This window comes from Maylandia zebra, linkage group LG7 (assembly GCF_041146795.1).
Source record: "Maylandia zebra isolate NMK-2024a linkage group LG7, Mzebra_GT3a, whole genome shotgun sequence".
NCBI lineage: Eukaryota > Metazoa > Chordata > Actinopteri > Cichliformes > Cichlidae > Maylandia > Maylandia zebra.
In genome coordinates, this window is record NC_135173.1 from 37,616,528 (window position 1) to 37,629,090 (window position 12,563).

Genomic DNA, 12,563 nt, shown 5'->3' on the forward strand with positions numbered 1-12,563 from the left:
CCATTTTTATTTATTTATTTTCTCAAGGCTCGTGAATTGATGATCCTTTGGCTGCTTTTAACATAAATGTATCTCTGACCAAATTGAGTTGGATTGTGAGCACCAGAGTTTGATGCACAAGCTGCATATATTTTGATCCTTTCTTTTTTTGAACCCTTCACCATGAGTCATTGTCAGACTCTGAGGATTGAAATGTGCAATTGGCACAGCATATTTCTTATTGCTGGTTTAAGGCGGAACATAAATATCAATGTCAAAGTCAGATGTGCTATATGCCCATCATTTTCCTCCAGACTTTTTCTCTCTTCAAAGAAAAAACAAAAACAAAGTTGGATGTTGGTATTGGGTACAAATTGGCGCTAGAAAATCATCTTGTATACATTACATTCTAAAGCGAACTGGCCTCTCACTTTGAAGTGAGTAAATTACAGCTGCTAAAGCAGCTGCATAAATGACTCATCAAGTTTTAAAAGGGCCTCAAAAATCATGATGTTTGTTGAATACGGAAAGTCTTCTCTGACAAATGGCAGTAGAGGCCACGAGGAAGTCCTTGCAAGCATTAACTCAGTGGCTCTTAATAGGATATTTGCATAACAACAATAGAAAAGACAGGATAAACATAGTTGCCGGCATTGTATCAACTAATTGCTCACGTGATGAATGCATCCTTTCTTCCAGTTTTGAATGATTGCATTAATGTTACACTTCTGTTCACAAGCCACTGCGTGTCTAAATAAATAATAATGACATCTATTTAAACTAGCTGAGTTCTGGTTTAGTCCTGTGAAAAGCGTTGCTTATGGCTACACACCCTGATTACACTGCACTGGAAAGTATGAATTTTTAAAGTTGGTGCTATTGCCCAAAGGCAAACACCATGGCAAGTGATTTGACAGGTGTTTAGAGGCTACAGTAATTACAGGAACATTACTTAGAGACTTTGCTAGAAATGTTATTTTGTTGTTTTTTTCTTTGATATTGGATAAAAAAAAACACTCCACAGTGCAAAATCTCAAGAGATAGTAAAAAATGCTGAAATTTGTTTTGGGTTTTTAGTTGATGTACCACAATATCGTGGCTTCAGTCTTCAGTCATTTTTAAAAAATACAAAGCATTTATACTTCTAATGAACTATGGCATTATTATCAGTGATGACTAGGTTTTTGCATCCATGCTTCTACACTTGTTAAACTTTAACATGGACACTGTATGCTGATGCTTGTTTTAAAAATCTGAGCCATTTTTGAGGCTCATGTTTCACTTATGTTGCACATATTCATTCAACACAATAGTTTGGCCAACTATTTTCTACTTAGTACTCATGATATCCCAATGGGAATGGGGATGGGAATGCATTTATCATTAAAATCAAGACCTGGATTTCAACTAATGATGTAAAAAATAGCAACCGACGAGGCAAGCTGCCATTCTCCCAGATGGTACATTACTGCATGTGTGCCTTGAGCTGGCAATGGCATATATCATAATAAGGTACCTCTGAGAGCAATGAGGAGTTCTAAAATAGTACAATCCACTATACGTATTACAGACGACTCATAGAAAAATGTACATAAGCATCTTTTTGCATTTTATACTGAATTTATTCAGAACTTACTTACACGAGAACCATTGCACTGATTTCAGCTCATTTGACTCTCAACAAAAAATGGGTCAGTAATCAAATGCTACAAATAATCAAACATGTTCAGAAATGTTAGGACACTGGCCTTGATTCAGCCTGGGCTGGCTTAAGTGAAACCAGGGAGAACAAGCAGTTGATTCAGTGCAAGCTAGTGATAACAAAGACAAATGGAAAGCCATGGCGCCAAAGGAGTCACAGACTACCGTACAGTGATTAGTGGGCATTTGAGATTCTCTCTAGAGGAGACATTGGAAGTGACAAAAATCCTTTCAATCGACTGTGCAATCAAGTGATAGCGATTAAATCACCTTCTCTTGGATATGTCCATTGTGTGACTGGTTCATCCATCTTACGCTCGTTCATCTTTTGATGGTTTTGTGAGTCAAAAAACATGCTTGTGGAATAGCTTCAAACCTTTCATCCAGATGTTATGGCTTTGTGTGAGACCTCAAAAGGCATACACTGTAAAGGCTTGATTTTCTCATGACAAACTGGTTTTAACTGCAGTGCAGACCTTTTTTCCCCTCCTATTTATATAAATAGTTTCTTTTGAGTTTTCTTAGCTATTTTTCCCAAAGGCTCTACCACATATATCTGTATTCACCAGTCACTTCATTAGTTACATCTTGCAAGCAAAAGTAGAGTACATGTAAAGGTCCTGCATTCTGGTCCTAATGTCATAAGCACAACCTTATGACTTTAGGGGGGGCATTTGGTTGTTGTTGTTTTTGTAGTCACTGCTAGTGAAAATAATTTAGATTCCAGCAAAACCTGTAGCTTTTTACCCGTCAGCCATAAAAGGCTGATGGGGTTTTGCTGTCACCTTGCCCGGCTGGCAGGCGGGCACTGTGGAAGCTTGTTAATGCAATAACTCGAGAAGGAGACCATTCAAATTGATACCCCAGGTGCAACTACTAAAAACCTTGAATGGAGTTCCAATTTCAGTGGTCTGACCTCAAGATCAGAGGTCTGAGGTCAAGTTTTTTGAAAATCTTGTGAAAACTTTTTGAAATTGATATCATTGGTTGCTGCCAATATATCCTTCATCTTGTTTTAAATTTATTTATTTTATTTATTGCTTTTGTTTAAATGTACTCTTGGTTTACAGGGTTTTTTGTTATCACAGCAGAAGGTTGTGCTTGATTGGTGAAAAGGCATTTGTGAAGTACTCTTTGATCTTTAATACTGTATTTTGATGCTGAGCCAGCAGAAGAACGGCTCCTACTGTCAGTGTTGCTATAACCACAGATTTGCTTGTAGGCAGGTACATGAGTTTGGATGATGGTCTTTGCTTAGAAGCACTCTTGACATTTTGAATGCGCTGCAATTCTTCCTGCTCCTCTGTGGTCAGAGTCATGTGGGACACTTCAGCCAGCACCTCCAGAGCAGCTCTCTGACCAGCTTGCACCGCTCCGTCCATGTATCCACACCACTGGGTGGCTGTCTCTGTTCCTGCCCAATGTATCCTGTAAATCAAGAAATTTAGTGATTCATATACGAATACACACAAAGTTCAGTGTTCCCTTGCCCTTGTCAATACATGATAGTAATGTATTTATGATGTCTTAAGAAATAATAATACATATGATGGTGTTGACTGATAAGATTTCCTCTCACAAACAGATACAATTTAAGATTCACCCATAAAACAAATCTCTCCTGGCTTAGATGGTCTATGTCTCTGTGCACTGAAATCTCCCACTAACAAATTAGATTAGGTCTGTTCAACACTGTAGGGCTTGCTGCCTGGAAAAGCACAGTAACGATGTTGCTCCTCATCCACCTCTTCTGCTCCATGTAATGACAATACGGCCAAGAATGTCTTATAAATCTTACAAATTACTGCCCATGGTATCCAGCTTTATTGTCAACATCAGTCCACATCATGTGCTTCAGATCTGAACACATTGCTGTCAAAGTAAGCTTCAGCCAGACTGTGCAGACTGCAGGGCTATGTCACTGGTAAGAGTCTATCATTGTGGGTTTCTCAAAAGAAGTGCTGTGTTGTTGTTGAGCTAATGAAAGAAATCTGGAAAACAAACGCTGGTCATAGACTATAGAGATACCATGGCAATGCATGTAGCTGCTTTCATCTGGTGATCCCAAAGACACAGTAGACAAAAGCTCTGTTAAATAGGGGTGGGTTTGGATTATCGATTTATCGATTAAAATCGATTTTAGCTTGAATAAAGCAATATCATTTCATTAAGATCCTGAATTGATTTTTAAATATACATGTATTTTGTCAGAAATCCCAGAATCTCAGGTTAAACCTCACAAAACTATTTAAACAAACAGCTAGACAGGAAATGACAGAAGGTAAATGGATTGTGCAAAAACACATAAGCACAAAGCACAAATCTGACGCATCAGAATCAGTGAGACGTCGGTTTTCTCACACCGTCGCGGCTGAAAGCAGACAGCTCAAAGATTCTGATGCATCGGATCCGCGCTTTGTGTTTACGTCTTATTTTGCACTAGATTCTGAAGCTGCAGGTTTCATCACTCTCCAACCAAAATTCACTGAACCAGCAGCAAAAGAAGATCCAAACTAAGCTTCACATTTCGCTTCCCATAAACATCGTCATGAATTCCCTCCTACTTTTGCTGTTTTGCTTCCCCCACAATAAAATCACACTTTGTAGGGCTCTCTCTCCCTCTCTGTGTACTTTAAGAACAATTTCCCATCTTAAAATCTCCATTTTCTGCATTATTCGCTTGCTTTTTACCCACTAGTCTACCGTTGGTGTACAGCGCTGTCAGCCGCTGTTTTTTTGTTTTGTTTTGTTTTGTTTTTTTTAATGACTTCTGACAAGGAAGCCTCACTTCTGCTGTTCAATACCGAAGAAATGTAAACTTTTTAAAATTATGACAAACTGCAAAATGCTTAGCTGTGTCTCTAATAAAACCTCCGTAACTTTGCTCTGCTTCACTTCAGCAGCATCAGGTAATGTTCATATGCTGATTGATGGTCTTCTTCTGTTTTTGTTCTACTACAGAATATTTTTAAGGCTATCTACTATAAAAAGCCAGGCCAGGAAAATCTCCGTCATGTTTTTCTGTGTTTTATCCTCAGTTACTTTGACACAAAGGCACCTGCTGTGATTCTTACACCTCTGATGCAGTCTCACAAGTGTCAGTACTGGTAAATATAATATTTCTGACTGTCTGAGGCAAAATTTCCCCAATTTGAATCGAATCGAAATCGTGGATCGAATCGAATCGGGACCTTGTGAATCGGAATCGAACTGATTCTAGAAATCAGTGACGATACCCAAACCTACAGTGCATGCATTACTGTCCCTTATCATCAGCTACATTATGCAAAGAGGCCACTATCCACCCTCTGCTGTTGATACAGGTTAGCTATTTTTTTTCAAAGATCCAATCAAATAGCTATAGAAGCGAGAGGTAGGATAGTATTGAAGAACTGTCTGGAAGGTCTGGAAATCCAAACATGAGCTCCTAAACAAGCATAATAACACGTAACGTTTCCTGACCTGACCCTGTAATTGAGATTCTGCAGAAACTAAACATGCAATGCAGATTGGGATGGGTGTCATGGCTTGGTGCTTTTGGATGATAGTCTATCTGTGCTTAGCCGAGTCAATTGTTTCTATTTTTTCGAGAGGTAATTTTTGTCATTTTTTTGTACACTGAACTGAATTGTGCACCTCCTTGAGAATTTATTTCAGTAAATAATTACCTCTAAAGGGTGCTTACTGCATTGGCTGATTCAAATTAGCAGTTGGAGTTGGGCCATTTTATACACACTGTTGTTTTTCACCAGAAGAGGTAGTGACAAAATGACTATTAGGGCATCTACAGTCATTTCTGTCTGCTTGGTTCTTAATTGCAACAACAATTTTTAGTCGTAATTACGATCAACAACTGCACACTGATCATTTGATACCAGTTAGGATCAGAAATATATGGGGCAATCAAACTTTCAGAATGTTGCCTCTGCATATCTTTACAGTAGATTTTAGCTCATAGAATCAAAATGTGACTGAAGTGCAGGCTTTCAGAGGGGTTTAACAAAAGCATTGCATTAGTTGTTTGGGAATTACAGCTATATAATATCTACTACTTTTTCAGAGGTACAAAAGTAATTGGACAATGACTGTTTCGAATAACTGGGTGAAAATCCAGTAAAGTCAAAGACTGTCTAGAACCCATCGGGATCACCAAATGCTGTGTTTCCGTCCTTGTTATTCCCTGTCAGGCCTTTACTGTAGCTGTCTTTGGTTTCTGCTTGTTTGTGGGCATCTCTGACTTCAGTTTTGTCTTTGATATGTGGAAAACATGCTGTGTCAGATTGAGATCAGGTTTTTGACTTGGTTGTTGGTTGTACTATGCTTTGGGTCATTATCTGAGCACAGCGGAGAGTAGCTGTCAACACATCAAATTTCATCCTTCTACTTCTGTCAGCAGTTAAAACGTCAATAAATACTAGTGCCAGTGGCTGCCTTCCTGTTCTTGACTGTAACCAGTTTGTACCTTGTTGCAAACTCTCTGTGTTTATATTTATGAAGGTCTCTCTTGGTAATACAGGTTGACAAAGTCAAGCAAGAGTTCTCAATGTGGCTAAATTTTGTAAAGGCATTTTTACTAACCAAGGAAATTATTCTGCATTTTAGTCATCGTCGGTGAGCAAACAAAAGTAAGTTCAACACTAATTAATTATTCTTGAAATAACAAAGGACCAGGCCTTGTCGTGCTGTGAAATTCCTTTTCAGTCAATTGTATATTTTTTTTAAGTGCTTTAACATGTTGGACTATTTACAAAACTGGCTCTAATTATGCAATATTTGTATTAAACTCCTTAAATTAAAAGTAAAAAAAGCTTGCACTTGAATCACGCCCTGATTGAGTTAAAATCCACTGTGGAGTTGTACAGAGGCAAAACTATAAAAACTGTGTCATTGTCCAAATATTTATGGACGTATCTGTAAATTATCCACCTGTTTGCGGATATATAGGTAGCAACTGGACATATCCCTTAACCTCATTGCCTCCCTGTGTCTGTTGACTATGTATTTTTTGCCAGCAGTCTCTTTGATGTTTGCGTTTGCACACCTTACGCAGATGATGGTTAATTTGATTTTTTTTTTAACACAACGCTCAGTCTTACTGGAATCTAACACCAATAAAATGTAGGATCATTTTTGCTTTCACTGGACAAATCCCCTTTTGAGGATGGCATGTTTTAGAGATTTGTAGCTTTTTATTCACAGCTTTCTACACTATAGGTACTTCAACATACTATTAGATATGATGAGGGTTTTTTATGTGGATGATTTTTTTTCTTTGGGATATAATATGTTTTTGTACCACGTTTTGGTGACCTGATGGAGTCACTCACAGCCTCTCCAGGTTAAAGAGAAACAATCTTCTGGGTGGTTCAAGTGCCCTACAGCAAGTAAGAGTGCCAGTCCATTATGTAGTAACTGTTGTCCTATTGTTTTATATTATCTATGAAAAAAAAAAACTATTTGCCTCCTCAGTGGGAGTGAATCTGAATGACCTGCAGTCAGAGGTGGGTTATCTAAGGTTTCATATGGCAACCATGCATTTAATTTGGTACATATGATTGGTTCTTTTGTTCTCATACAATTTTTTTTTTCTTTGTTTGTGGCTACCCACAAAAAGGGAAAAACCATATGCCACAATAAGACGTATAAACCAATCACGTTGGTTAAAAATGATGCCAGTCTAACTCAGTTTTGATACTTAGAAGCTATTGCTTACACCACCACAATGATTGTGTGCAGTTACATGTTTTAGGCCATCAATTGCATTTTAATACTGAATTAAATTAAATAAATAAATTTATCGAGTTATGTATGTATTAACTTACTAAGGGGCATGCAGTTTTTTCCCTTGGATAATGAAACAGAAAACTTGCATTTACCTGAGTTACCTTTATCTAATATTAAAATCTGTTTGATCTAAAGCTTGTAAATGTGACAAATATGCAAAAAAAATAAAAATAAAATAGGAATAATGATACAGGAGCATGGTGGTTACCTCCTTGCATGTGATAACTGTGTTAGAGGAAATCAAGCCAGTTGAAGTTATGAGTTTAATGTGTGTGAATAATGGGTGTGCTGATTTAACCCCCCCGGCTTTTTAAAATTTGTTCATTTGCACTGGGTTCCACATTATTGGCCTTTGCACACACTTTATGAACCGCTGATCTAGACTACTTTAATTATGTTTGTCCAGTTCAACATAACCTCATCTAACTGGTTTTAAGGTTCTTCTGAAACTACAGCAGCCACCAATTTTCACTGATCAATGCAACTGAGAAGGGCTTCACCTCAGCTGACCTACTGGCAAATATGCTTGATGAATTTCTGTTGTCTGAGCAATAGTGTTTGATGTCTTTGCAACAAACAGTCTTTACTCTCTATTCACACTATGGCTATTTGTGGATTTCATGGGCTATGTCGATGAAATCCACAAATAGATGTGAACACTGAATTGAACAACTAAAATACCATTCAGCAAAGGTGCTAAAAGAATAGAGCGTAATCAGGAGTAAACAGAGGGTCAATGTGTGGCAAAGCTGCAGTGTGAATGTACACTCAACAAAAATATAAACGCAACACCTTTGTTACTGCTCCCATTCCCCATGGGATGGACGTAGAGACCTAAAATTCATTCCAGATACACAATATAACCATCCCTCCCAAACAGTGGTCACAAATCAGTCCAAATGTGTGGTAGTGGGCACATCTGCTATATTGAGATAATCCATCCCACCTCACAGGTGTGCCACATCAGGATGCTGATCTGACATCATGAGTAGTGCACAGGTGTACCTCAGACTGCCCACAACAAAAGGCCACCCTGGAATGTGCAGTTTTGTCTCACAGCAAAATGCCACAGATGCCACAAGCAATGAGGGAGCGTGCAATTGGCATGCTGACAGCAGGAATGTCAACCAGATCTGTCGCCCGTGCATTGAATGTTGATTTCTCAACCATAAGCCGTCTCCACAGGCGTTTCAGAGAATATGGCAGCACATCCAACCGGCCTCACAACCGCAGACCTCGTGTAACCACACCAGCCCAGGACCTCCACATCCAGCAGGTTCACCTCCAAGATCGTCTGAGACCAGCCACCCAGACAGCTGCTGGAACAATTGGTTTGCACAACCAAACAATTTCTGCAAAAACTGTCAGAAACCGTCTCAGGGACGCTCAACTGCATGCCCGTCGTCCTCATCGGGGTCTTGACCTGACTCCAGCTCGTCGCCGTAACAGACTTGTGTGGGCAAATGCTCACATTCGATGGCGTCTGGCACGTTGGAGAGGTGTGCGCTTCACAGATGAATCATGGTTCACATTGTTCAGGGCAGATGGCAGCTGAGAATGTCCCAGTTCTTGCATGGCCAGCATACTCACCGGACATGTCACCCATTGAGCATGTTCGGGATGTGCTTGACCGGCGTATACGACAGCGTGTACCAGTTCCCACGAATATCCAACAACCTCGCACAGCCATTGAAGTGGAGTGGACCAACATTCCACAGGCCACAATTGACAATCTGATAGACTCCATGCGACGATGTGTTGCACTGCATGAGGCAAATGGTGGTCACACCAGATACTGACCGGTTCTGGGTCCCCAGACCCCCAATAGCGCAAAAAACTGCACATTCCAGGGTGGCCTTTTGTTGTGGGCAGTCTGAGGTACACCTGTGCACTACTCATGATGTCAGATCAGCATCCTGATGTGGCACACCTGTGAGGTGGGATGGATTATCTCAATATAGCAGATGTGTCCACTACCACACATTTGGACTGATTTGTGACCACTGTTTGGGAGGGATGGTTATATTGTGTATCTGGAATGAATTTTAGGTCTCTACGTCCATCCCATGGGGAATGGGAGCAGTAACAAAGGTGTTGCATTTATATTTTTGTTGAGTGTAATAAGGATTTTGACTGTTTAGTCCAGCCCAATAGGCAACTTCAACAACAGCAGAATTTCTAAGACTTTAAGACCCAAGTCTGAGATGTCAGAGAGCTTGGTAATGAGCTGGTAATGCTGAGTCTGTCTCTCACAACACACAACTGCCTAAGCTTAGAGGTAAAGTTTAGCTTTCCAGAATGTATGTTTGGAAGTACCAGACATCACCTCAACTATAGGATAATTGACTGCAGCATATGATTACACACTTGCTTGAGGGGTACTCTGTAATGGATTTATGCAGCAGTGATTCATATCATTGAGATATAGGATACATGATAATGAAAAAGGAAAGCAATATATCCAGTAAGAATAAAAAAAAAAAAAATCAAACATGCAGAAGTGGTGGAGAGGGAAATCAATCAACTCGGCCATTACAGTGGCATGCATAGCAGGTGGCAGTAAACAGTATAATGAGCCGCAGCATTATGATGAAAAGAACGAGAGCTTGTCAAATTAAAACGTCTGCATTTTGGCCCTGATTGAACTTGATTGGTGTCTTGTTTAAATGGGTGATTAAATGATAAGAAGTAAGTGAAACCGTTCAGCTGACAGCCGTCATAACTGTAGCGCTCTTTCAAAATAAAGGAAATGTTTTGTGAGCTTAAATGTGTGTGGGATGTAAAAGTAGTGGTATAAAAGTCAGTCATATAACACAGGTGCGGCTGGATATGCACAAGTATAACATTTATACAGTCTCTAAAACTGGGAATGATGAAGTCAACTAGGATTTTAAAATTGATACCAACTAAAGCAACTAATCGTCTCAGACAAGTTTGAACCCCGGGTGACCTTGGCCTCAATGTCATGGTCAAAGTTGAAGTTTTCTAAAAATCTTGTGACCACAATAAATCGAGAACAAGGTGACGTGGGTTTTTAAATTCATCCCATACATGCAGTCGCCTGTGTGAGTTCGAAACCTTTGATCTTGAGATCAACTTTTCTGAAAACACTCCTGAGGCTGAGGGGTAGAACTGGTGGCCAGTATCTTTTTTTTTTTTTTTTTCTCAGCCATTTAAAGTGGGGGTGCCTTGCATGTTTTCAGCACTCCTACTGTGCAGTGTTTCCTAGTCATATATCAGTGTTCCTTGATTATGGCAAAATCAAGATTCAGAAATTCAGAAGGATAAGTTTTGCTTAAAGAATGTATTTGTTTTCAAAGAAAATGTAATTTATTGTAAACCATGTAAATACATAAAGAATCAGTAATGAAGTGGTTCCCCTGAAGGTTTGCTTGTGGAAAATCTGTCATGACTTAATTTTCCTTTGCATTATTTTAGCTTGAGCTAACCACCTGTAAACAGTAAGAAAGTTCAGGCCTTAACTACTGGAACAGGGACTCATACTGGTATTTTAGAATGAGGCTGCTGCTGTTAAGACAGACTTAGATGGGACTCACAGACTAATCATGAACTGACTGAATAGATGCAGACTTTAACATAGATCCGATGGAGAGTGATAGCTCTGTAAGTTGTTAGAATTCAGTGATACAATGATGCAAGCCCCGGGAATTATATTAAACATATAATCAAATTAGTGTAAACCAAGCAAGCTACTTTTAGTTGCTCCTTTTTCACAAAGGGGCACAACAGTGCTTGTTTTGGATTTGACATATTATCCCAGATGTTTCCTCCCTTGGTAAAAAACAGAGATCTTTTGTTTAAACTACGTATTTATATTTATACTAAAGAATTAATCTTTCTTTAAACAAAATGCTAACTTGGTGTAAAACCTACTGAGGTCAGTTTATTCATATGTCTTGGTTTTTCCTCACACCTCACATACCCTGTTCTCTGCTCTCAAACATCCTCCATGCTGTCTATTCAAGCGTATTATTAACCTAGAATAATTAGTCAGTGTGTGAAGTGTAAAAATCACATTGTCAGTATAAAGATACAGACCATGTCAAATCCCATAATGGGACACTAGCTAAATTTTTTGCACTGGTAAATACATTACCTTGGAAGCACCAGCAGCATTTTTGTCCACCAGTCTTGGGTTTGTCTTCATTACATGTGCTAGATTTGTGTCAAGGTTACAGTATGCCCTTGAGAATCAATTTCCTATATGGGGTAGGGATGTGGCTGAGAGCTACCATCACCTTTCTGCTGTTTCAGTCACGTTATGTAATGAGCTTCCTCTGCTCCCCACGGACTTGATGTCATTATGGAAATGCATTACCTGGATCCCCCTCCCCATCTCTCTCGCTCTCTCTCGCGCTCTTTCGCTCTCTCGCTCTCTCGCTCTCTCTCTTGCTCTCTCTCGTTTTTCAGCTTTGTGCATCTCTGAAGAGGCCATTAGAAATGGATTATAGGGCATTTTCCCATGAGAACACCCCTCCTGATGACCTCTTACCATTTCTTTAGAACTGGACTACTATGTATCATTAAAGATGTAATCACTCCCACGACTCATGTCAATGATCTGTACGCACTGGGTGCTAGTGAGTAATACCTAGTTGGCAGGGAGAATAGACCTATTTTTTGTTGTATAAAAATAGTATAAACATTCAGCAAATATTCTCAGTATCTCTCATCCTGTCACCTTCTGTACTATGTTAACATTTACAACTGTGAATTCTATAACTCCACACGTTTAGCCATTGAAAACATTAATATTAATCTTGTGTGGATACAAATACAGATGGACGATGAGTTATTTTAATGTAAGGGAGAATAAGTATTGTAATTCACTGGTATATATGCCATTAGTAAGGTGTTTACCTGCCAAAAGGCTTCCTCAGGCTAGGGTGGTAATATGTTAGCAAACCTGGTGCCATGACATTAACTGGACAGCCACCACTGTAGTCCTCCTTGGCCCAATCCTGTAGGAGAAAATGGATTTAATTATATTTTTCAGTATTGTTTCACATCACATGACTTGATTTCATAGTAGTCATAATATTTTTGACAATTTATGAGGACATAACCATGGACCATGG

General features: G+C 39.2%; 1 protein-coding gene across 1 annotated transcript in view; it reads right to left on the bottom strand.

Annotated features, from left to right (window-relative positions):
* Positions 1 to 1,579: 1,579 nt before the first annotated feature.
* The window catches only part of si:ch211-127i16.2 (putative flavin-containing monoamine oxidase A), a 53,939-nt gene continuing 42,955 nt past the window's right edge, over positions 1,580 to 12,563 (bottom strand). The window contains exons 11-12 of the mRNA XM_004538416.5: positions 12,346 to 12,446; positions 1,580 to 3,108 (exon numbers count right to left, since the gene is read on the bottom strand). Of these exons, the coding sequence (XP_004538473.3) occupies positions 2,763 to 3,108; positions 12,346 to 12,446 (447 nt within the window). The 3' untranslated portion in view covers positions 1,580 to 2,762. The remainder of the gene's footprint in view (positions 3,109 to 12,345; positions 12,447 to 12,563) is intronic.